Here is a 27,406-nt window from a genome sequence, read left to right on the forward strand (position 1 = left end):
TATGTAAATTGGTACAATCTGATTATTTTTTAGATCTGAATAGATTTCATTCCGATGTGAAAGGTGTGAATACAAACGTAGCCGATGTTTGTGGTTCTGAAATATTGTGAAACAGCAGAAAAGTTGTACATCGCAGTGATTAGTTTCACATGTGGTAGTTGGATTAGGGCTGAAAGAATGAATCTGATTAATGGTCATTAATCAATTATTGAAATAATCCTAATTGATTAATCATTATCGTTAACTAGAGTAAAGAGACTCTAAATCGTGTCTTTAGCTAAAAGAGCATTTGCATTTAAGATAAAAAAAAAAAAACTTTGTTGTCAATTAATGTGCTCTATGCAAATCCCCAAGTTCAAAAGTTTTAGTTTTACTTGGTTTAATTTAGTAAAAAAATCTTCTGTAAGGAACCTCTGGCCATCTGATTATTAAACGATTCATCGAAAAAATAATCGACAGATTAATCAATTTGCAAAATGATCGTTAGTCGCAGCCCTAAGATGCAACCAAAACAATGCAAGAAAAGTAAGGAGTTGATGGAAAGGACAGGAAAAACACTTGCAAATAAACCAAAAATGTTAACCTTGTGAAAAAAATGCTAACACCAAAACATCTGGAATAAAATTCTTTGACCAGGGTTGGTGCTCAGGGAGACGGTGGAATGAGTGTTCGATAAAAACAGATCAGAAGCTGCTTTTGCAGAGGACTAATTCAACAAAGGTCCAGGTAAGCTAAACATAAGATAGTTATCTGCTGCCAGCCTAAAATAGTGACTATAGCTGTATTATTAAACTCCATCCAATTCCAGACACCCAACTCGTTTTTGAGGGGCTCTCATCCTACAGGACCTCTTGAAAATAGCACCGACTTCAACCCAGAGTGACCTTAATGTGTCACACTCAAAGAAGCTGGAAGACTCATACCACCACAACATATCTAAAGAGGTAGGTAGTATTGTACATTATCTAACACATACATATACAGTATAGGCACACTATCTATATATAAATAGATATATCTACCTTTATATGGGTAGATATTAAAAGAGAGATAATAGTGATTAGTGTGTGTGTCTAAAAAAAACCCAGAAATTGTGAAAACAAATTAGTGAGAAAGCCAGTGATCCACAGCTCTGACATCTAAACCCCTGCTTGAACACATCTTAATCAAATAATTATCCCCTCACCTGTCAATCAGGTTTGGTGATAGCCTCGTAATGCATCACTTATTTAAGTTTGCCAGAGCAGGATGTACCTAAAAGTTGTAGTGTAGCAGAACTCGAAGCCTGGAGTTGGATACCACTGATGTAAACAGTAGCCTGTAGCGTTTTTCTCTCCTGACAAAGGTTTTCTTTGCCTTATTTTCATATATACATAACTATCTCCTATATTCAAGTGCTTTTATGATCACCTGAGTAGCACAGTGAGAGCCATGTGGCTTACCACTGGCCGATGTAAAAGGTGTTTGTCTTACTGCAAAAACTAGATTTGATAGTTTTTCTTAATTTCCTTGCTCTCCCAAGTTTAAAAACAGTGGCTTTCCATGAAAGCGTAACAAAAAATGTGTATGTAATTTATTTATGATTTTACATATAAATCTGCCACATCATATAACAGCGAGAATTTGTGAAATAAATAAGTGTAGCCTGGACAAGTTCTTCAAATTAGTCTTTACCTGATCAGGATTTCAAAAACCATTAACTAATACAATATAAGTAATTGTTACAGATTTGGATCCAAAGGTATCTCAGACTTAAAAAAAAAAAAAAAAAAAAAAGAATCGGCAAACCCAACTGTGTTCAGCTTCTATCATCAAAATAATTAGAACATGGAAGCCATCTTTGCCTTTTATAAGTGTGGTCTTTAATCAGAAATGTAAATGAACTTCAATCATATTTGTAGCCATTTGTTTCTAAAAGTTTTTACAAGAAACAAAGTAATACTTGGGACATTTCTGCTAAGAAATATAGAACAAAACACCATTCCGGTTTCTGGAGCTCTCCATCACACGCTGAGTGTGCTTTGGAATGAATAGCAGCTTTTTTTTTTAACCATAAAAAGGGCAATAAACGTGGCATTTCACCAATTAACTGCACCACCGAGCAATTCCTTATCAAAGCCACAGAATGAAGACAGATCCAGGGTCCAACATTTGGTTTTTATGGTTTCACATGCCTCACTAAAGGCTGTCTAATAAGAATCCACCTTGAAATACAGCAGCTTTCATTTCATTACATTTTGTGAAAAATCTATTATTTTTTTTCCTTCCAGCACTGCAGGCTGTGGAAAGCAGCCGAACGTCAGTCATGTTTGGTCACTTCCAGGGGCTGATGGCCAGGTTTGCCACAGGGGCTCCAGTCGCTGCAGCTCTGTAGCCAGCAGGCCATCCTGGTTGTCCAGTAGCGGGGATTCTGACTTTTGTAGAAAGTCAAGGTGACTCATGGTGGGAGAGAAGCTTGTTCAAGTCCAACCTGAGCAAAGCAGTATAGGAAAGCAATCATCGGTGGAGCAATGGTCGACCACCCTGAAAAAACAAGGGGAAAAACATGTTTCAGTTAATTAAATGAATGTCTATGTAACAGATCCTTTTGTAAAATTTTGCATAATTTTTTTTTTTTTTTGCATACATTTTCCCCCCCGTTTTTGCTATTTATAGCTATGCTGTGAAGGCTGCAGAGCAGGTAGGTAAGGAGGGCCGTCTGTGCCTCCTCCCAAACTGGCCTCCCTCCAAATTATCTCAGTAACCTGCACCTGCACCCACAATGCTTTTCAAGGGTCTATTATTTTCTATTCATGTCAAAATCTAATTCACATACACATGAGCTACTTAAAGTCCAGCTGAGCTATCAGCTACTTTTCTATAGAGAGCAGATAGAACAACCTATATGTAGGAGCCACATTTTGGACATTTTTGTTGTACATTCTGGCAAAGGTTTTTTTTTCTTTGTACATATTTTTATTATTCAACTAGGGCTTAAATGCGGCATCCAAATAGAGCTAATTACAGAGCATGATACAGAAGTGTCTGTTTTTCTAGGTACCCTGAGGAAAAAAAAGGTTTGCTGTCTAATAATCTCATCCTGATGGAGTTACTAAATCCTGATGTGTCCACAGATGCGCTAGCGGCACAAACATGGGTGCAATGACTTAGACTGGAGCTAATGGTAGCTAGACACTTCTTGTCATTTTTAGGATTAGACTTTCAGTGTTGGATTTATATCTTAAATGAGGGAAACCATTTTCTGTTATTGGTCATCTTTGCTTCCATTTTAATAACATAAGCAGAGCCTCAAACGTCTGGTTACTAAAAAAACTAAAACACCTGGGATTCCCCATTTATTCAGGTGGGCTAAATACAGCAGGGACTTTTGCTTTAGTTGCAGCCAACAGACTAAAAGCAAATCAAGACCAACTAAATGGAAAACTTTTGTCCCAAAAGGTTATGAAAGTGTAGACTAACGTCAAATTTCTTCTTATTGGAATTTTGTATGTTTAATTTATTGCTGAGATCAAGATACAGTCTCTTTATAAATTATTCTTTACTTCTCAGGTAAATCAGTCTGTAGAAACCTTTCTTTATAATCTAATAAAAGTTTTAATTAGCTAATCATTCTTTTTCATGGCAGTCTGAACAGCCCAACCTATCTTTTTACCAAAAAAGTAAAAGTAAAAACTTTTATATGTGGTTAACACTGACACATAGTGAAAAGTTTTGCAAGTGTCACATTTCATTGAACTTTCACCTCAAGGCCTTTGTAAATAGCTGAGCTCATTTTTTTCCCCCTCAACTTTCCTTGTGTTGATATGAGGTCATGATACTGTCTACCTTTGCTCAGTGATTTGATAACACAAAGATGCCAGCATTGATTATTACTTCTGGACGCAGTGCGCTTCTTTGCTACGCCTCCATTCTCCTGCACATGCTGGTCGTGAACCGCTCAGTCTGGGGTAGAGATGCGCCAATCCGATACCTAGATCAGATATCAGCTCAGATATTCAACAATTACGTGCATCAGATATCAGTGATTTGATGTTGAATATCAAAGATCCAATCCAGGGATCTTTACATAGACCTGTTATTTTTTATTTTTGCTGCTGATGTATTCTTCATTTGTTATTTAAGAAGTGTTCATTTGTTACTTTCTTTAACAGTGTTTGTGTCAAGTCGAAAATCGTCATTCACATGACAAGGTGTATGATTTATTCATTCAACAGTTGGAATGGGCTGGTATCAGATATCGACCAATACGCTAAACCCGGGTATCAGTACAGGAAAAAGCTGGTTAGATGCATCTCCAGTCTGGGATTTAGGTATAAATTTAAGATGAGGGACGATGCAAAAAGTATCAGATTTCAAATAAATCGAAGTTGAGCATGAAGAACTGCTTTGTAAATGTAGACTGACGTTAGACTAGGTTAGACTAAAATTAGACCCAAACATAAACCCTTAAACTGGATGTGGTGTGAAACAAAAAACAAGTATATAGAGAAGCACCCAATGTCCACTGTAAAGTACAGTGGAGGCACTGTCATGCTGTGGTCCGGTTTTTGCAGCATTCTTTAAGGACTTCAAGATATTCAACGTTTGAATTTATTAACTGAAATGTATTTTTTAACTCTACTTAACTGTCTACTACAGCAGCATATCATCTTCAGAACAGGCTCTAACTATCAATTAAAATAAATTTAAACTTTCTACAGAGGAACAAGGTAGTAGATAAATAAAATGTTTGGTTTGTGATTTGCCGAATACAAAAAAGACCAGAAATGAAAGCATAGCGAATTCACACAATAAGCTCTTTTGAATATTTACTGTAGGTTCTGTGGCGCCGGTAAAACTGGATTGTGCAAAGAATTGACAACAGAAGGGGCCAATAATATTATTAGCATAAAATGTGTTCCTACCCAATAAATGTATACGATTAAATATAGGAAGATGGCAATTTTTTGTACAATTTAACTTTTTTTCTTACACATGTTTATATATACAGTAAGGTCTCTCTCTGTATATATATATATATATATATATATATATATATATATATATATATATATATATATATATATATATATATAAGGTCTATATACCTTACCAAGGCAGGTAAGGATATAAAAACAAGGGTTGTGCTTTACAACATTCTTGCAGAGGTTTTTACTTCCTGCATGCAGCCTATCCATCTTCCCTTCTTTAAACATAGTAATATGCGTACAGTTTACAAAACCAATACAATTGACATTTCACTGCTGAGTTGATCTGAATGCTGAATGGTGCGTCATTTTTGCTTCAGTCTTTAATATCCAGATACTACTTGATGGATTGTCACAAGCTGTTGCACAGACTGTCAGGACACCAAGAGAATAAATCTTGTTGCAAATATTTCATTAGGCTTACACATATGAACTGTCAAAACAGCTTTTGGTTGAACTAAGAGAAATTTAATAATCAGTCTGCCCTGTGGAATATGCATAGCAGCTCTCCACGGGGCACAGAAGAAATGCAAACACTTCTACTGGCCTAAACTCATGGAGACAGGCTACAGATACAGCTATAGACATATAGTGTGGTTAGGAAATTGCAGACTCCACCAGAGAGGTCAGAGAGCAATTACACCAATGCCAGACCATCTGAAAATCTCAGTCAAGCTGATTTAAACACATTGATCTCATGGTAATCACCCCACACACACCCCTTTGAGGTTTACTGTGTGGACACCAGAGGGCATGAAAAGCTCTGGATCAAATATATTCAGTAGAGAATACCACCAAACTGCACAGCAGTTTTTTAAATGATTTATTTATGAACATAAACATCTGTCAAGTTGTGGTATGTTTATATCAGTGTTTAATCATCTGAGATTTGGGTGTAATTTTAGCACTGAATAATTCATAAGGAATAAATATTTTCAAACATACTGGTTTTATTTGGTTAATTTTCTATCTCTGTAAAAGATTAAAAGATGTCAGGACATCTTTTACTTTCTCTCTGCGACAGCAGCTAATCTTTTATCCGATCATGAGGTGGATATCATGCCGAGATAGAAACTTGGAGACTGGTGTGTTTTTATATGCTGAAAGTAATGAAATTAAGGTTTAAGATTTACTAGTGAGTAGGACAGGCTAATAAGCTATTATCTAGTTATTGTATATACAAAATTATAATTATAATAAATAAATGATATACGTTTTAAAACTTGCTTTTATTTTAATTGTCCATTCAGGGAGCAGAGATTAATATAAAGGGCAAAGCAATTCTAGCTGTGAGAGATCCTTACAAAACAACCATGTTTCACAAAAAACAATGAAAAAAATAACACTAAATGTTTGCAGCTAGTGATATATCACAGTGAGCTAGTTAATCAGTTATGAGTAAACATCACTGAACAAAAACGAATGAACTCTGAACTATGGAAGCCCAATGAAAACAGATTTTACAAAAGTTTCCTAAACAAAAAAATGGATTAATCAATTAATCCATCCATAAATGTAAGCATTTTTTATACTCGCACCCAGAAAATAAAACTCTCTAAATCTCTATCAAATATTCTTAGGGTATTCTAGGTCACTAATAAGTAGAGCCTTGAAGAATTATCAATTTACAATGAGCAAACTTCTTGAAGGAGAGATTTAATTGTCAGCCTTCGGTCTGCCCCTGGCTTAATAGCCAGTCTACAGTAAAAGGCTTATCATTAATGGACAGGCTTCAGGAAGGCTGTAAATCTTGCTTTAGGTACTAAATGAACCAAATACAACCATGCGGAGCAAAATAGGCACTGGCACATCCATGAAGCAGATGTGCTACTCCAACATTCCTCACTCTACTTGTTAATTCCAGGTCTTATTTATCCATGCAGGTGCACAAAATAGCAGGAGGCTTTTTTGTGCACCTGCATGGATAAATATTAGACGAAGCATAAGCAGCACATCACATAACATCATTTTAGTCACATCTAGATCAGAGCTGGCTTCTAACTGCTGCTTTAAACTGTCACATAGATTACAACTGATAATTTTACAGTGTTAAAATGGTCTAAACATTACAGTTGAATTAAAACATTCATTATCTGTAGAGGGCAATTTACCTTGAATGAAGACACGCTTCCAGAAGATTCTGCCCACGTGTATTCCCCCAAGGAACACCAGATTAGACAGGATGAGCATGGCCGTGGACAAGGCACAGAGAAGGGCTGTGCAGCGCCTTTGTGTCGCCAAGGACAAATTCTGCTCCTGGGAAATCAGAAAATAAATATGAAAACTAAAAGATATTTTCATTGTCGGTCTATGATAGAACCCAGAAGCTAAAACAAATGAACCATATGACCATAAACTACCAGAAGTACACGACATGATATCCAACTTCAGCACTATTTTGAGGATGAGCCATCTCCCAAAGGAAGAAGCCGAAGAAATCCCCGTAAATGGAAAGCCAAATAGCTCAGCACATGGCAATTAGATGAGGCCCAATGGGTTTGTCTGAATTCCAGAAAGTTGATCAACCATCTGCTTTAAAAGTATGATTACATGACTTACATTACAAATTATTTCTTCATTTGGATAATAACTAGAGAAATTCTATCTAGTAAAGCTTATTATGCAGCACAGCTGGAGTATAATACCTCGTTTAAATACTTACAACAATGGAGCGAAGGCAGGGTGAGGCAAAGAGATATTTGATGCCATTTTCTACTAGAACCCCAGCGCAATTCATCAGGGCCCAGTACCGTAAGTAGTCAAGGCCACCGTGCCAGAAGCAGACAAACCCGAAGGCCAGGCCAGTAGATAACACTTTGTAAAGAAGACCATGGCGGGAACCACCCAGAGGCACGTAAATGTATCTGGAAAAAAATCAAAACACTAAGAATGAGACCAAAATCATGTCTAAATATTAGACAGATGTGTCAACGGGGTTATCTCCTTGATTGTGTGTTGCAGTAAACAATGCATCTCTCCTGAAAATGAAGAAATTTACTTTCCCTGGCTAAATTTACTGATGCATAATTTGAAGGATAACAGTAGGAAACTGGAGAGAAATTGGTGCTCTACGCATTTAGAGAAATCCTACTTAATCTGTAGTGTTGTGGTCAAGACCACACCAAATGAGACAAAGGAGTACAGAGACAAGGCCATGACCTTTAGAGGACAAGACCAAGACATCTGGAGGCAGAGACCAAGATACAAGGCCCAATCCCCTAACCCTGTGTTTGCGCACTCCCACGGAGGGTTTGCCACATTAAGTGCTGTCTCAAACCCCGTAGTGGGTAGGGCGAGTGGACCATTCAGCCCTTAAACAGTGAGTCTGCATTAGTGCAGGTTTGCTGGAATTTGGCAGCAGGAGTAACAGCGGCCTAATGGCGGCGGAGACACGTGCATCTAAATGTAAGTTCCACCGGTTTGCTGCATCTTTATCACACACAAAAAAAAATAAAAATCACAAATTAGGTATAATAAAAATCCCAGAAGGAAAGGGCATCTTTGAAATAGTTTTATTTGACCGTATACATTCGTTTTAAAAAAGAGATGAATGTCATATTTTATGTCACCCTGCGCCACAGAGCTACAGCCACACACTTGGGGTCAGGTTATCCTGAGTTTTCTCTATAGTTATGCTGCTATAGGCTTAGGGTGCTGGAGGACATAGGGAACACTTTTCAACATTCTACTTCTATTTTCAAAAATTAAATGGTTAAGTTTTTAGCTTTATGTTCTGTTTTTTTTGTCCCCATTCTGTGTTTAGTCCCGTTTCTCTCCTAGACAAAGCTATGGACTCAGCTTTAGCTGTGACTTATTGTTTGTGCTCTTTTTTATCGGTTTGACCCAAAAAAACAGCTTAGAGCTCATTTGTGTAAAGGGGCATAGTCTGGTTTTACATCTTTTTAAATGTATATACCAGTAGCTCCTTCTGCATGCAAAGTTTTTTTTCTGAAAAAGAACTGTGTCCCACTGGTGTATTATTTATTGTGTTATATACTTTGTTTTGATCAATGTATTAGTAAATAAAGCCCTTTTGTGTATATTTACCACAATAACACCCTGTGACTAGAGGTATACTATTGCAAATTTTCACAATGGGTAGACAAGGAAGTAACGGAGCAAAGCAAGTCAGGAAGTCCCAGATAAGGTGCAAATATAATAGGTGAAGCCAAGAGTGATGAAACATGAATAGCCCTTGGAATATAATACTGTATATTCCGCTGGTGTTTGCTGAAGTGGGAGCAAAAGCTGCAGAGGTATTCAGATGTCAAAGCAAAGTTAATGGATTCATGAGTGCACGTCCTTTCTAATACTGATGCGAGTGATAACAATACTATGCTTAGTCTATACAGTCTGACTACAAAACAACAGTGTGCATCAATTTATTGATTTAAGCAAAGAGAGTGAGGGCTCAGTTTTCTGTCACAGCTGCCATAATCTAGAGCACTACAAGATCAGGATAATTCAAGTCATTTCAATAATGACATACCAGGAAGTTGCTTTTTTTGTGTTTACTTTGCACTCATTTCAATGAAATTTTTATCTATTTTATTGAAATACTTTTTACCTTGAAGCTGATGAATTCTCTAGAACTTGGGCTTAGTATTAGACACTGGAGGTTGGTCAAGAATTGTTGTGTCCTGGTTTCTGTAACTTTGGAGGTTGTGCTACTGTGTATTTACATCTGTTTATCATGATGGGGGCAGGAATCTTAAGCTCAAAATTACAATATAAACACTAAGGATAGGCATGTAATGATCACCTACGATCACATGGTTGTTTGGTCTTTTTGTACAGGCATACAACATGACTCTGTACCTTTAAGTCTTCATATAAGTACTAAGTAAAGGGGTAGTTTTATAAATCCTATAACAGGAAAAAAAAGTAACTAATATGTTAAGTTGGAGACTGCAGAACTAAAAGCAAAATAGAGAAAATCTGTGTTATACATTAGATATGCTGCACTTCTCCCCTGTAAAAATCACCCACATTACACGTGGATTTCAAGCATCATAATAAATGGAGAAAACCATTTATTATTATGAAAAAAAAAATTAAATATGCTAGATATGCTTTTTTTAAAATATATATGTTAAACATTATTAGTTACACCTTAAATGCTGGAATAAATGGCAACACAATGCACTCATGAACTGTGAGGAAGATCTCAAACAGAAGATGTTATGTCATTTTCACAATTTCCTTTCATTTAATACAGTAAATGTGGCTGTGATGGAAAAAAAATAAAGCACTCCAGGGAGCAAAATCCCTGCCAAGATGCTAACAATACGGCAGACTGTGTTAATGAATCAAAAATTAGGAAAACTGAGATTCACACCAAAGCCCTGACACATTTATTGTTCTTTTGTTTTCCTTTCAATGTTTCATCTAACCGGGTAATAAACTCGTTCTTGATGGAAACGCGGTATTTATGATGAGTTACTTTATCAAACATTAAATATTTAGCACATAATTCATGCATGAGATTGCATTGTATGCGGTCTAAAAATAGAAGCGCTATACTCCCTCGATAGCCCCACTTTATGTGCATAATGCAACACCAATCGGTGACAAATGGCTTCATATACTGGGAGCACCTCATCTGTCCGCGAGGTAAAGCCAGCGCCTAAAAGCGCTACATCACTCCAACACACATCTCACTGTGTGTGCGGTGTGCGGCCGAGCTGGAAACTAATTATCTCAGCCTCCCTGTGGCTAATCAATGTTTGTGAAAGATGAGCCAGCATTTTCTGAGCCCTAAATAGAGTGGCCAGCTCGGCCATATTGTGGGATTAAAGCCGGAGCAAAAACAGATGGAGAGCGTCAAAGACTGAGAAAACTGAATACCTGAACACGCTCAGTGTCGACTCATCAACTAACTTAATTAGATACAAAGGTGCTGTTCACAGATGTTATTTAAAATATTATCATTTTAAGATATGCAGAACTGCCTGACTACCGGTAACCTGTGTTATGTAACACCAATACACTTAATGAAGCGGGGGTTCAAAATAATATGATGACAGGGTTTACGGAGAAAGAGTCTTTAAAACAGTAGTGCTTGTGCTTTGTCATTACAGTTGCAGTCAGATGGAAACAGGATAATTAAAATGATGATCTTGTTTCTTCTAAACTGGGAGTGCCTCTTCTCCCTGACACCAACTTGCTCAGTTAGTCACTTTATGTAATTTCCTTATGACACAGCAGTTGCTTTTGTCATTTCTGATTTCTTAAAACAGGGTATTGACTCACCATAATCAGCTTAACATGAGAAAATCTCTTCATTAGCACAATAATATATTTAATAATAATATATTTAAAAAACATATAATGCAGGAGTTGTAAAGAAAATTGATGAAAAGTTTGATGATAAAAGGGTCAGATATCCATGTGCTTTATCTGCTGGTATGGCTATAACCTCCTCACAGCAACGCCATCATCAGCTAGAACTGCACAACATAAGGTCGGATGAAAAATCCTGCTTTGATGAAATATTTAGTTTTAACATCTCATTTTTAAGAGTAATGCATTAAATATACCGGCCTGTTGGATGGTCCAAACTTCCCTTGATGCCTAAATCAGTTGTATATTTCTAGTGATTGAGATGCTGCACCTCCGAAAAGTATTAAAGAATTTATAATGCAAGACAACAGGAAAATGTTAGAAAATATAAGTGATCTTTATATCATCACTAAAATGCCAGAATTTTTAGTTGCATATTTTTTCTTGTTTATATAGTGCAATTCTACAATACAAAGTGTTTTTAGGCTTGTAACATTTTTTCTGCTTTATGAATAAAATCATAAAGTGCTGCTTATAGTATTTAAGCAGTTTATTCTCAATTCATAAATATTTATTTGGTATTATGAAACAATTATCTTTCATAATACCAACTATGTTAGGGACTATGTTTCTCGGTTGGCCTGGGAGCGCCTTGGGATTCCCCTGGAGGAGCTGGCCGAAGTGGCTGGGGAGAGGGACGTCTGGGCCTCCCTACTGAAGCTGCAAACCCCGCGACCCGGATAAGCGGAAAAAGATGGATGGATGGATGGATGGATGGATGGATGGATGGATGGATGGATGGATGGATGGATGGGTATGACAAAAAAGAAAAAGAAAATAAAAAAAACAAATGAAGAACAAACTGTGGATAATAAAAGATTAAGAGCATATTATCCTGTCAGTAAGCAAAGTCTCTACCTGCATTAGCTGCCTGGTCTGGATGGCTGAATGTGCACTAATTAAACTGTGGCATGAAGCCACACAACACTTAGTCCAGGGATCTGCTATCAGCCCTCATGCCACACTTTAGATACCACTGCATTCAAAGGTAAACTTTATTTTATAACTCAGATTGGACTTTCATTGAAATTAAACTTATATAAGAAACAAAGGCTAATTTGCTGCTTTTAATTTGGAACCATGTTATGTTGAAAGTTCTTGGTTTGTGTAGCAACAGAATCTCATCACACTCCTGCCATAGCCAGCAGGCTCTGAACTGGTAAACTGGGCTTTGTAAGGGAGGCAGGTTAGCCTGAGAAATGTTATCGCATGCTTCACAAAGCAGGACTGACATCTTTTTAAACAAGACTAGAATAGTAAGTATTTCTATTGTCAGCTTACAGGTAAAAGAAAAAAGCTGATCTAGAATGGGTCACCCTTTCTCAAGATTTCAGCATCAGGTAAAACAATCAGACTGAAAAGAGAAATACAAAAAAAACTGCCAATGAAGTGCAGTTGAACTCAAAGGACTTTTAAAACTGTAAAAGCGATATGCACAAAGCATATCGCTTTTACAGTTTGTGCATTTTTTTCAGTATTCTTAGCTGAATAAATGCACAGTAAATAGAAAAAAATGTACTATAAAATTAACCAAACTTTTTTTTTTTTTTAACGCAGGTTGCAAGTAAAAATCAACACATACAATCACTCCCCTCCATCATCAAAATCCTAGCCAAATTTTTCTTCTTTTAACCTGAAGGTACGGTGCGGCACTACTTAGTGCGTAATGTGGCCGGTCTTTACTTCCGGGTTCCTGAGCCAATCAATCAATGTTGGCAAAAAAATTTAGTTACGACATTTTAAGGAGCCTCGAATCTACAAACTTAAAGTTACTGAAACATCTTGCCTTGTGATCCTTAACTTAGCCACACTAAATCCTCGTCTCTTTTTACTTGTCCAGCTGTTCGACACTCATGAGTTCATGAGTTAATTTTTCTTTACTTATTCTGATGACGCATGGTTGAGATGCAATGTATGACTTTCATTTGTTCATTTTCGTAGAATTTATATTTATTACTTTAGTCAATTCAAGTTACAATGAGGAATATAAGTATTTGAACCTCCAGCTATTTTCAAGTTCTCCCATTTATAATTCATGGAGGGGTCTTTAATTGTTATCATAGGTGCATGTCCACTGTGACATAATCTGAAGAAAAAAAAAAAGGCTGAAATCACAATGTATGTTTTTTTTCAACTATTTATTTATATGATACAGCTGCAAATAAGTATTTGAACACCTGAGAAAACCAATGTTAAAATTTGGTACAGTAGCCTTTGTTTGCAATTAGAGGTCAAACATTTCTAGTAGGAAGGATTTTGGCCCACTCCTCCACACAGATCTTCTCTAGATCAGACAGATTTCTGGGCTGTCACTGAGAAACACAGAGTTTGAGCTCCCTACAAAGATTCTCTATTGGGTTTAGGTCTGGAGACTGGCTAAGCCATACCGGAACCTTGATATGCATCTTCCAGAGCCTTTCCTTGGTTATCCTGGCTGTATGCTTCAGGTTATTGTCATGCTGGAAGACCCATCCTTGACCCATCTTCAATGCTATAACTGAGGGACGGAGGTTTTTCCCCAAAATCTCTCAAAACATGGTCCTGGTCATCCTCTCCATACAGTACAGTTGCCCTGTCCCATGTGCAGAAAACAATCCCAAAGCATGATGCTACCACCCCCATGCTTCACAATAGGGATGGTGTTCTTGGGATGGTACTCACCATTCTTCTTCCTCCAAAAATAGCTAGTGGAATTATTACCAAAAGTTCTATTTTGGTCTCATCTGACCACATGACTTTCTCCCATGACTCCTGTGGATCATCCAAATGGTCATTGGCAAACTTAAGACGGGCCTTGACGTGTGCTGGTTTAAGCAGGGGAACCTTCCATGCCATGCATGATTTCAAACCATGACGTCTTAGTGTATTACCAACAGTAACATTGGAAATGGTGGTCCCAGCTCTTTTCAGGTCATTGACCAGCTCCTCCTGTGTAGTTATGGGCTGATGTCTCACCTTTCTTAGGATCACTGAGACCAGGTGAGATCTTGCATGGAGCCCCAGTTCAAGGAAGATTGACAGTCTTGTTCAGCTTCTTCCATTTTCTAATGATTGCTTCAACAGTGGACCTTTTTTCACCAAGCTGCTTGGCAATTTCTCCATAGCCCTTTCCAGCTTTCTGGAGGTTTACAATTTTGTCTCTAGTGTCTCTGGACAGCTTTTTGGCCATGTTAGTAGTTGGATTCTTAATGATTGTATTGGGTGGAGAGGTGTCTTCATGCAGCCAATGACCTTAAACAGGTACATCTAATTAAGGATAATAAATGGAGTGGAGTTGGACATTTTTTTAAAGCAGACTAACAGGTCTTTGAGGGTCAGAATTCAAGCTAATAGACAAGTGTTAATATCCTTATTTGCAGCTGTATCATAAAAATAGTTAAAAAGATAATATATTGTGATTTCTAGATTTTTTTATATTATATATTTCACAGTGGACATGCACCTAATTTCAGACCCCTCCATGATTTGTATGAGGTGGGAGAACTTGCAAAATAGCATGGTTTTTAAATACTTCTCTTCCTCACTGTATTTCTGTCGTCATTAAGGGTTTTTCTTTCACTAAACGATGGTTATCAACAATTTTGTCCATGTGTGAATACTTAATGTCTTCATAGTAACACAAAGAGAGAACAAACGCTTTGATGGTTCAAGTCAGTGTAGCTGGAATGTAAAGCAGGGATAAAGGAGGCAGCTGAGCAAGAAAGTTTGCCTCCCAAAGACCATTTTCCAGCAGCTACTTTGCCCTCTCTCAATGACAAGGGAGGAAGAACAGCTGAGGAAGAGTCTAAACTGAGAGGGTAGGTTTAGAAAAAGGTAGGGTAGATAAAACCTTGGTTCATAGAGAGAGAAATCTAATTAGCACAGAGCTATTCATGTTTGGTCTACTGATTGCTGCTGGATTTGCCTCCTTGGGAATGAACAAACCACCATTTATGTTAAACAGAAGCATCCCTAAAAGCCAACCACATCTACACTCCTGTATAAATAATTACAAGGAATATTCTTGGGATCAAATGTTTAACGGCTTGTGTAAATGTAATAAATCAATCAATCACCCCCGAGGAGCATTTTTTAGCTGAATGCTGAACCTGAAACCCTGCGACACACAAAGCACAATGGAATGGCAAAGAGTGAGCCACTTGGCTGCCCAGGGAGACGAGGTGTCTGTGACTCATGTAGAGCTCATCATTTAACACCTACACGCTCATCCAGCCCTCTTCAGACGATATGGGCAGAATTTTTGGAACTGCATTAAAACGTCTTTACAGGCACTTTAGAGCGTGGAACCGTCGGGGTATTGTGTCACGGGTATATCATCTCGCATCTGCAGAAAGGATAATTGCGAGCGATACCATTAAGCACAAGAAAACCATTTCCAAGACGCTCTGCTTAAAATGGAAAAACCAGCATTTGCAATTAAAATGTAGGGATCTTGAGCAGATAAATTAGAGCTACTTTAATAAGTCTGTTAGGCCTTATTACATGCAAAACAGCAGACGTAAGAGAATCTCACCTTTTGAGTCAAACGTACAAAAGAGAAAAAATAGCCAATAAACAACACAAAGAACATTTTCACAGACTTTTCTTTTGCGTTCCTTGACAACCATACAGCTGTACACTCGCTTTAACGTAGAAATGGTTTTTTTAACAAGCAAGCCGTAAACTCCCAGCAGGCTGAGCCTAACCAAGTGTGCATCATTAAAAAAAGAGGGGACTAATAATGTCTGTGTTCCAAAGTGAGAAAAACAAAAAAACTCTCCAATTACAGGTTGGTATACTAGACAAGGCTGCATCTCTTCATGGTTCAGGAGCAGAAAGGCAACAGAAGAGAAATTCACCCCCACCCCCAGTACGCGTCCTCATAAACATAAGAAAGCCAGCCTGCGTGCAAATTCGGCATCATTGTGATGAAACATTGGAGCAGGCAGCATGAGAATGGCACACTTTCTCAAAAGGTTGTTCTGCTGCCAAGTTCAGTGTCCCGCAGGAAAAAAGGCTCTTTAGAGTCTGCAGTGAGTAATAAATACAAGGCAAAATTGTTGGCAATCATAATGCAATAAAAGCAGACAGAGACATTTTGATTTAGATAACATTTCACATCCTTAGCGAGCATTAACATGTGAATTAGTCAGCCCGGTGCTGATGAAGAGCCTCTTACCTGATGAGCCATCGATACAGCCCCTCATCAAAGTGCCTGAGAGAAAACAAATGGATATTTCAGTCACAGTTTTGCATAATAAAAACCACATAGTAAAAAAAAATAACACATGAACATTGAATTTGCCATAATATGAAATCTGTACCACAGCCAAGTGCTTGTGGGCTGCCTCCTTGTAATATCAAAGATAAGATCTGGGCAGCATCTATAAACTTAAACAGAATCTTTGATAGAGACAGCCGGAAGCTTTGTGCATTCCATCAATGTCTCTGCTGCTGACCAGCTCAGCATTTAAGAGCCCGATTGGAGTGCACCAACGTCAGCACATCGGTTCTATCTGCTATGCAGGGGGGGGATTTTTATCATGCAAAGCCAACACTGCCTTCTGTCTGTCTCCACGTTATGATCTCAGAGTTAGGGAAGCCTTTCTCATGGTTCATTACATTCACAAGCAACAGCAGGCATACATCTGGAAGCAGATCTAACCAACTGGGCTTGCTGTAACCATTAAGTAAAACTCAAACCCAAACTGCAACATTATGGATAATTAAAACAAAGTTCAGCTACATGTTGAAGAAGTGCAGTTGTTGGCTTTATAGAGAAATATCTGAGGCTTTACTCTTTATCTAGGCAACTAAAAATCTCAGAAGCTGGTTGAATTTAAAACAACAAACCTGTTCAAATCCTGATAAAAGACTGAGGAAACCTGAACAAGTCAAGTTATCAAACATGAACGATACAAAGATTGTTTCTTTCATCAAAGACAGATAAAATAAAACAGTAAACACAATTTATTCCAAGTCTAAAAACATTTCATATACCAACATTTTCTAAAATCTTTCCTCCAGACTCTGCAAATCCTCTTTGGTACTATGCAGCAGTTTTTAACTTAGGTGTTAAAGGCATTGCTTGTTATGTGTCTATTAACCTGAGCAATTGTGACCCCTTCAGCATAAATCAGGTATGGTCTTTTCTTGCTTCCTATTCAGTGACAAGAAATCTGCATAAGAGGCTTCATAACCTACAGTTACATTTGTCTCTTGTAGCGTTTTCTTTTTGTTGTAATTGTAAACATCATGTTTTTTTTTTCCATTTGGAGGACTTCGGTACCATTTCAACTGGTATTTCTCCTTAAATACAAATCCTTTATACTATTGTTTAGGAACTGCAAACATACTTGAGTCTAACCACAAAATTATGCAAATCAACTTGGTGAAGATCAGTCATCCGGGTTATGTAGTCATTGCAAAAAAATGCACTTTTTTGCGATGTAAATTAAGTCAACACTACTCACTGCATCCCCTTTTCATTTTCTAATATTGCTTAAAAAGTATACAATGAACTAAATAGCTGGCAGGGACATCACCATCCAATGATGTAACATGCTAAGCCTTTAGGGGTTTTAAAAGCAATTTCTGTCCAACTTACATACCTGAAAATAAATTAAATAAAATATAGCTCCATATATATTCCTGATTAAGTTAACTTTTAGTAAATATTTAAAGGTAAGATAGAAAATACTATTTTCCAATAAAATTACGTTTGCGATTGTTACAATGTCGGATTTATTATTAATTAAACAAAGAAAATAAAACTGCAATTTTTAGTTCTGGATGGAACATATTGACAGACGAAAACGTGTTTTTTTTTAATCTTAAATGCTAAATGTTTACATGTTTGTGTACAATTTTGATATACAGTAATTACTGCTCTAAGTGGATTGCTCTGTCAGCTCAAGGCCTGTTTTAGAGTCTCTATACTCCAGTTATCGATTAATTGATTAGTAAATAATTTGACAATGATTCCAATAATTGATTAATCACGATTAATTCAATTAATTGTTTCAGCCATAATTTATTTATCAGCATCTTTATTATAAATGCAGAAAACTGCATCTGAATCAGTTTAACCAAATACGTTCCACCATTTTTTTAGGGACTGTTTTTTTATTCTTTTTTGAGTTTTTATGGCACTAGAGGCTCGTTTTTATGGACGGTTGGCTGACAGGAAAGGGGGTATGAGAGACGGGGAGAGACATTAGAAAAAAGGACCATAAGTCAAATTTGAACCCAGATCAGCCGTGACGAGGACTAAGGCCTCCATACATGGGTCATGTGCGCTAACCACTGTGTCACCAAAGCACACCCTTTAGAGGACTATTTTGCCAAACACAGCAGTTATTTGGTAAAAACTTAACAAAGGGATTTTTTTTCATTCAAAGAAAGAGAACGTTCCAATAAAAGTGTTGATATCAGTGGCAGGACACCTTTGGCAAAGGACCTTTCCCCAGAATATTATCTATTGTATTTGAGGCACTTTGCAGAGCAAACTGTATGTTAAGCAACAGTAATTACTGTTTTTATAACTTCTGTTATACACAGAAATTTGATTATCCGAAAAAGTAAGAGAAGGATATGTAATAGTTTGTGAAAAAGGTAGATATAGGGATATCAGCCATGAAGCATTACTCTGGTAGAGTAGGCCATGTTTGATAACCATTATCAATGGTGCTTGTGTGTTTAAAGTAAAACAAACGAACTTGTGGAAAAAAAAATAAATGGGTAACTTGTTTTAGAAATATCAAATCTCCCACATGACACTTTTGAGGTTTTTGGGTTAAGAAAAAATAAAGGTGCGGTGTTAACATACCATTACACTTTCTGATTGTTTGAATTAACTTATGAAACATAATATTGTACCCAAAAACGAGCTCATGTCTTTCTTATGAAATTTCCACCTCTATTCAAGCACAAATGCTTCCCATAATCAGGACAAAAGTAGTGTTGTAACAAAGACAAAAAGTCAGCTGCATTCCATCTCAAAATGCAGGAAATAGCTTTTCAGAGTCTAAATTTCCACATTTTCTGGGAGAGGATACCCCCGGACCGCACTACGACGCACAACGCCTAAAATGATACACCAAGGTGTACACCCTATGAAATATTCCTAGCTAAAAGCCTAGTTTTAAACCCATTTTAATATCTCGTATTTAGAATAACTAGAAGGTATTTGCTGCAGTCATTCCTGAATATAGTCACTTTCAAGTCCAACTTTAATATTAGATCCATAAAGTGAGCATATGTTCACGTCTGATCACCACATTAGCTTAAGGATTGAGTTTTTGTTGAACTAAGGATCCCCCCCTTAGCATTAGAGACCGGTAGAAGAAATGGCTTTCTTTGCAATCTGAAAAAGCTGATGCAGTTTAGCTTTTACTTTAAAGAAAGATTCAGTTCAAAGATTATTGAACTGAACCCAGTAAGCAAACCATTACAATGTGAAGCACATACAGAGATGCAAGGCTGCTTGTGTGAAGGTGACCTGTTGTCCTCTAGCAGGTAATGACTCAAGATGAGACAATTTTCTCAGGCCAGTCTAGACCTGATTGAAAAAGGCAGAGCACGCTCTTAGAAAGCGTTTTACATCACAGTTACCCTTTTTCCCCGTTAAGGCTTTTTTTCAGTCTCTAAAACATAAGCAATCTCAACAAAGACACCGTGTTACTTGGTGAGTGGTCCCACCTCCACATCCCTGTGAAACTGTGCATGATGCTGACGCAGCGAGGGAGCTTCGGGGGAACCAATCCATCCAGAGTAGCGAGCATGGATGGAAACCCAAACAGAACCAGATACTTTACATAGAAGAACTGGACGAGAGCCAGGGCCAGACCACCTGAGACGGAGAGGAGAGGTGCTGAAACAACTTCAAAGCTCTAGGCAGACGACACAGAAAAGCCATCCATCCAAAAAAAGCCATCAACCACAGCCGTGAGGAAACAGTGAGAGATTAATAACTTCACTTTTACTTCTTAGCTAAACATGATCCACCTCTGAGATAAAAAGTCAGATATTTATTATGAATTAGTGAATCTAATATTTAACATCCCTTTCCTGGTTATGAAAAATAAGAGAAAAGCAGAATGTAAAACATGTCTGAATGAATGGGCTGAGCTGCCAACAGTGGATTAATAACAATTACAAAAGATAGATTATTAGCAATTGTGTAACATAATTTTTCTTTAGAAGCTGCTAAATATTCAGTAGATGTATCCTAAAACTACTGCTTTAACATATTCTGTTCAGTGGGAGGAGAGTGTTGAAGGTAACACCTTGTTTTGCCTGACAGAGTGCAAAGCCTTACCCAAGGCCCAGGGGGGAAGTATTTGCAGGTAAGTCTCATTGGAGTGAATGGAATGCATGTACATGACATGGATCATGTATTCTGCCAGGCACCACCACAGTATGATCCGCCCCGATCTGGCCAGAACGAAGCTAAGAACATATTTCTCCGAGTTGTTCTCCTCAGCTGACCTCCGCATCTATCAGTGGAGCCGGAGCAAGCAGATACTGACGCTTAAACATGAGACACATGTTGAGGATTGAAATAAATATAATAAATGAACAAAAAGGTTTACATTAATACTTTATATTTCTACACCTTCTACAAATGTAGTGCATTTTCTACCTTTAAAAAAAACTAAAAACAGGAAGGTGGTTGTGGATTTCAGAAGATGGCATCTATCACCATCCACACGTTGAGATTTCTGAAAGACCTTGGAGTTGGTGAAGCAAACACCCTGGACTGCTCCATGTGCGCAAAAACTACCTTAAGAGGTGGGGTGACCAGTGGCCTCATTTATGCTGCTGTGAGTTGGGGCAAACAGACGCAAAACAGCAGTGGACCCACTAAACACTGTGGAGGATAGAGGCACATATACACATATATACACATATATATATATATATATATATATATATGCAAGCATCTATGCATACCTGCAGCTAAATGCTCAGGATTCTCAGTGTATTTCAGGCCTCTCTGCTAAAAAAAAAGTTGCAGTTAAGCTAAAAATGAGGCAGATAGGCTACTTCCCAAGCGCATTTCAGCGCATGCGCTGGTTATATTGAAAGCTTTCATAAACACCGTAATTATGCCCCTACTCTGACCTTTAACGAGCATAATGGCTGCAGAAACGGTATTTTCACACACATTTAGCTCCATACTTGCTCACATAAGGGGAGCGCTGTGAAAACGTAAACCCCACACTGTTACGACAGTCATAGGTTTGGCTCACTGGAAACATGCTACGGCCCCCATAGCAGAGAACAAGCTTTAAAAAAAAAAATCCCCTCCCATTTGCAAGTAGACCAAAACATTTGCTTTGTGTGTTATTATCAGGCACTTGAAGCACACGTTTGTTGCTTTGGTTACTTTTATAATTCAGAATTATCAGAGTAATGAGGGGAGAACAGAAATTCTTTTCCTTCCAATTCAAAATCCTGCAAAGTTCGATGTATGTTTGAGTGAATCGCATTCAATCCCAACGGAATGCATATGAGAGAAACTGTGGGATGAATTAGAATTAAACTTTACTGTCACGAATACATAGCAAAGAAATGTGGTTTGCATCTATCCAGAAGTGCTAAAAAAGATATAAATATTATTCGGGTGTATGTACAAGCATAAAGTAATAGTTAGGGACTGTAAAATGTTGTGTATAAATATAAATATGAATATGGGAGCTACATGCACACACCGGGCCAGACAAGATCATTTTGTTTTTGAGGAGAATAAAGTCATTATATTACAAGGTTAAAGCCGTAATATTACGAGAATAAAGTCATAATGATTTAATAAGAACTCTTGCACTGTCATCCTCTGCATTGAAATGAGGATTGTACTTTGATATTGGTTTTACAAATAGGGAAAGATTTATCATTTTAGCTCCTCAGCATCAATTATTATATTTAAAAAACAGAAATGACTAATCTGACAAGTATATTCTATCATGACTTTATTCTCACAACATTTTATTATCATAATATAATAGTTGTAATACTATTACTTTAATCTCACAATAATATGGCTTTTATGAAAATATTAAAAGAAAGAATAAGTCAGAATCTTATTCACAAATGACAAGAGAATAACAAGAGAAAAGACAATTTTCCACTCACCTGCTCGGCATAGGCTTTGAAAGTGATAATGGGTCCGTTGTAGAAAAAAGGATGATAGAAGGTGTATGAAAACAGCCAACAGAGCTGCGCGGCTGGACCGCCTTCTAAAGGGCTCCAGCAGTGCTCCAGGCTGAAGCTGATGAATCGAAGGCCACAGACTGCAACGCTGAAGAGGAGCAGGTAGTACTCCTCCTCTGTGCTGTACCAGCCTCTCTGAGTAAGAAGACAGAACAATTATTGTTAGTACATTCATAGAAAAATGGACCAAAATCATTTTTTCAGTTCCGTATCACTCAAGTAAACTTTAACAGCCGAATGTTTTCTCAGTATTACAATTAGATTTTCACTGTAGAATGGCTTTCGGATTTTAAAATAAACTGTTTCAGTCAGGTCTCTGTAATAGGACTGAATTTGGAAAGCAATGCGCTAAAGAAATTCACTTAAAATGTTTTTAGCTTTTTGGATTCAGCAAAATGAAGAGCCCAATGGATCAAAGTCTTCCTTGTATCTTCTGCCCCCTTGTGATCTTTTTGAGTATTACATTCAGTGATGCTCCTAAAGGTGGATCAGGTGCACCGAGGTGATGAATAAATGTTTATTGAATACTTTTTCTCCTACCTGAGAAAGAGAGGGACCTCCAAACAAGTGCCCTCATCTCTGCATTTTAATCTAGATTCCATTCATGGTATAAATGCAACCTAAACATGCTTCAAACATCAGGGAAACAGAGCTCACCTGAATGTCTTGTAGTGACTGAATGTGAATTGTGGAAAGCAGCAGAAGGTTAGTGATCCATGCCAGAGCAGGCTTTCGCAGCTGGGCCACTGAGAAGGCAACAGACAGATGCAGAAGCAGCACAGCCACGCCTTTATAGCCCAACACGTTAGTGGCTGCCAGGAAGTCGTATACTGTGAGCGCAAACACCTTCAGCTGGCCAAACAAAATATACAGCAATGCTTATATAACAATATATACATTTGCTTTAAGTGTGATGAAGGAGGATCTCACCTTTGGGTAAAATATGGTGGTCAGTCTTGATAATATGCCATGAACAACTAGAGTCCAGAGTAAAGACTTTTTGGCCCACTCAGTCCAGAAACTCCACTCAAAGTCAGACGAGTCCTTTATAACAAACCATCAACATAATCAAACCTAAACCAAGCCAAAACAAGTCTTACATTACTGGACTATTATTCCTTACCCTTTTGAATCCCTTAAAAAACCCATTTTCCAACTGCAGCTCTCTCTGTAATCCTGCTTCATGCTCTGAGGTGAAAATGGGGACAGAACAGGGACAATTTCCTTTAATGTTGACCTCATTCTGATTTGATCAAAACCAACATACTGACTGCCGTCTACCTTTGGAGAACTTGTGCAGTTGGTAGAAAGAGTAAAGATGAGAGCCCAGTGAGAGCACCCAATACACAAAGATCTCAGGCCATGACAGCGGTGACGGCTGGGGCTTGAACTCAGATGTCATCAGGTCAACGTCACTCTGCTGTACGGTCTCTAAAACGGAGGGAGACAGATTTTAAAGTTTAGTTGCTTTCACTCTTTTTCCGTTCCCCATTACTCTATATCTGGCCTGTTCAATCTGTGATTCTGTGAGAATTATTACTTTTCATCTATTCTATTTGAAACAACTCTAACTAATTTTAATAGTATCTGATTTACTGAATATTTGGAACTGTATTCAGATAATGTAATGTACTAAAATGCTTCTTTTATGATTATGTTAAGCATAAAAGTAATGTCTAATATTAAAAATGCCTATTGTGATGCTTAAGTATTTCCACATTTCTGGAAGGAGACGGCTGCAAAAAACCCATTCAAGTAATGGCAAAATGGAAAAATAGGCTTTTAATTTAAAACCCTGAATCATTTCTACACATACAGCTAGGGCTGAAACAATTAATCGCGTTAATCGGGATTAATCCATCATTGAAATGGAGCCTAGGTGGAAGTTCAACTGAAGAAATTCATTGCCCTCCTTCATCCACCTGCGACAGCCAATCAGCTTTGAACCACACCTCCACGAAAGCCAATAGGCCTCCAAAGTTCATCTTAAAAGGCCTCCGATCCGCTCGTCTGCTCCTGTGGTTGCGTTGTGTGACTTCATTCAGATGACCCCGTTTCAACCCACCTCCAGCCCCTCCTCCACCATCGTAGTTAAAGCTTCATCAGTGCATTCCTCCTGCACTCTTACTGCACTCCGCGTCTCATTTCAACTGGTCTGGCAGAAGACCGCCATATTGAGCCTGGTTCTGCCAGAGGTTACTTCCCAAACGGGAGTTTTTCCTCTCCACTTTCACTTCATACTTGCTCATCATAGACAGGTTCTCTAAACCTGTGTTATCCAACTGGACTTCCATCTTCCAGGTCCCTGAGTGAAGCTCTAGTATCAGCTCACACAACCCACTGGATCTCCCCATAAAGCTCAGCAGACCGTCTCACTAACCAGCAGTCTACAGACTGACCAACTACATCTATCTCCACTTCACCGCCATCTTTCCTGCCGAGGTCTGAGCACCAAAGACCAAAGTAATTATATCAATAAATTTCTCCTAATTGTCTTTTCTTTTAATGTGAGATTTTAATAATCGTCAACTAATTTAGTAATCCATTAATCGTTAACCGGACTATAGAGACTCTAAAACAAGCCTTTAGCTGACAGAGCTACCAATTTAGAGCTGTGATTATAAAATTGTAAAACAAACAAACAAAAAAAAACATGAACCTTTTTCATTTAGAACTAGAACTGTCAATATGCTTGAGTGGAAAAGTTCCCCCTGATTTAATACCATTAAAAAAAATCTTCTTTAAGGAACCTTTTTCCATCCGGTTATTAATCAATTAATCGAAAAAAGAATCAACACTTTCATTGATTTGCAAAATAATCATTAGTCGCAGCCCAATACAGCAATGTTAAGGTTTCCTGTCTGTTTAAGCACATATTACAGTGTTGGGACTGGTCTAAATAGTGATGAATCCTCTCCAGCCTAAAAACAACACATCTCTGAAAGCCTGTGGATCCCTGTGGATCTGTCAAGGCATCAGAGATCTTTCAGGATCTGAACTAAAACAGTGGAGGAATATGAAGGTAGACTTGTTTTTTTTTATTATTATTCAATCAAAAAAAGGTTGCTTCAATCAAAAAATATATTTTCAATTAAAAAAATCTTCACTTCAATGAAAAATAAAACTTTTCAATCAAAGAAAAAAGTATTTGAATGCAAAAATATATTTGAGACTCAAAAAAATACTTTTCAACACTGCTTTTCTTTGATTGAAAATGTTTTATTTGATAGAAGTGCAATCTTTTTTGTTTAAAGAAACTTTTTAAATTGAATAATAAAGAAACAAATCTACCTTCATAGTAGGAAGCATTTCTCCTCTATGCTGCTTAGCTCTAGAAAAAAAAAAACTTCCTTAAAAACTAAAGATATACAGAAACTGCTGATTTTAAAACTGATTAAAAAAGAAAAATCACTGTTTAAGGGCAGTTTTTCTATAAAGGATTAGGCCAAAATTATTATAGCAACTTATTGTTTGACTTTAACATACATTTTTATTATTATTATAGCTTCTTTGTTGTTTGGGTTGTCATTGCTCTTGCTTTAATACCACAATCAGAACTTGTATTTCGATTAAAAAAAAAAAGCAAACTACCTTCAGGGAAATGTAAAATATAATTAAGTGTTCCGAGGAATGGTTTATATGATCTAAACCGGATCCTTTTCATTAGAATATACAAAGTTTTATAAAATACAACTACTGTAGTTATTATTATATTGCAGTTTTATTTTGGTTTATAAAATGCATGTAAAATGTTCTTCTTACCTGCAAATGAAATCTTCTTATTCTCTTCGTCGGAGGTTTCAGTACCTCCAGCATACCGAAAGGTTTATATCATGGTATCCAACTATTATTTCACTTTATACTTCCGATCGACTGCATGTTTAAATGAAACTATTTATCAATCTGCATTGTTTTCACTAAGATATCCCCGAAACCTCTATAAAATATCTTTAGCTGTTAACTTAGTTATCCAAAGACTGAGCGACTCGTAAGGTTACCATGATTGTTGCCTAATAAGCTATAAAATGTAAACAACTCTTCATGAATCTTCCAGACATCAATCATTGCTTACTGCTGTGACCTCCTCAGCTGCACGATTTAACTTGTTTCATTGTATCAAATAACTTTGATTGAGCATTAGCGCCCCCAGTGGCGTGGAAGACAAATAGCTTCTTCTTGTTGTTATTTTTTATGGCGGTTGGCAAACAACTTTTTGGTGCATTACCGCCACCAATTGAAATGGAGTGTGTTTCGCGAATGAACTAATTCAATATCCTACTACATATTACTACAAAAGTCAGCTAAAAAAAAGAAAACTAAATCCTCTTTAACACATTTGTCTTTTTAAGAAATCTCAATAAAAAGGAAAATAACATGATTTAGAATCCAAGTCTAAAAGGTATTTTAAGTTTAACTTCAATTTATTGACTTGTAATCTGTTTATCAATTAAATTATCTCATTTACATACTTAGTGCAAAACAATATGATGTGCTCCACTGCTTCTTCTTGAAAACTAAAATCACACTTCCCTGTATCATGTTTCCATATTTTAAACAACATGATATTTAAACCTGTATGGCCAAACCGTAACCTTGATATCACTATTTCCTCCTTTTCACATAAAGCCCAATTTTTTTTTTTAAATATTATAAAACCATCTGCCAGTTCCTTCTTCTTTCCATGGTTTCTGCCATCTTGATCTAATCCTTTCCTTAATTACTGATTTTATTTCACCTTTACTAAAGGGAATTATTATATAAATTAAACTACATTTACTTGCTTGTTTTGCATCAGCCGTCTCATTCCCCTCTATTCCTATATGAGAAGGAATCCATATAAAATAAACTGTTAATCCCATGGCTTAACTCTAAATAATAATTGCTGAATTTCTGCTAATATATCA

The 27,406-nt window shown here is 37.2% G+C and overlaps 1 protein-coding gene across 1 annotated transcript; it reads right to left on the reverse strand.

The window, feature by feature from the left end:
• Nucleotides 1-1,798: 1,798 nt before the first annotated feature.
• On the reverse strand, nt 1,799-26,604 carry hhat (hedgehog acyltransferase). Its single transcript, XM_015382910.1, has 12 exons — nt 26,265-26,604; nt 23,784-23,933; nt 23,626-23,690; nt 23,433-23,546; nt 23,160-23,354; nt 22,425-22,637; nt 20,608-20,785; nt 19,989-20,139; nt 16,468-16,503; nt 7,630-7,831; nt 7,079-7,223; nt 1,799-2,523 (listed from the first exon to the last, which is right to left on the reverse strand). Exons 2-12 carry the CDS (start codon nt 23,902-23,904, stop codon nt 2,438-2,440), a joined length of 1,506 nt encoding a protein of 501 aa, XP_015238396.1. The 5' UTR covers nt 23,905-23,933; nt 26,265-26,604; the 3' UTR covers nt 1,799-2,437.
• Between the last annotated feature and the right edge of the window lie 802 nt (nt 26,605-27,406).

Source organism: Cyprinodon variegatus, unplaced genomic scaffold (genome assembly GCF_000732505.1).
Source record: "Cyprinodon variegatus isolate N-32 unplaced genomic scaffold, C_variegatus-1.0 Scaffold270, whole genome shotgun sequence".
Classification (NCBI taxonomy): Eukaryota; Metazoa; Chordata; class Actinopteri; order Cyprinodontiformes; family Cyprinodontidae; genus Cyprinodon; species Cyprinodon variegatus.

Bases quoted from the DNA above. Each gene is read 5' to 3' on its own strand.
- hhat (XM_015382910.1), bottom strand. From the start codon at position 23,904: ATGACATCTGAGTTCAAGCCCCAGCCGTCACCGCTGTCATGGCCTGAG. The intron at 20,786-22,424 runs GTGAGTGGAAAA...CTCCACTGATAG, and splicing joins TCAAAGCCTATGCCGAGCAG to ATGCGGAGGTCAGCTGAGGA. The intron at 7,224-7,629 runs GTAAGTATTTAA...CTGATTTCCCAG, and splicing joins CCTGCCTTCGCTCCATTGTT to GAGCAGAATTTGTCCTTGGC.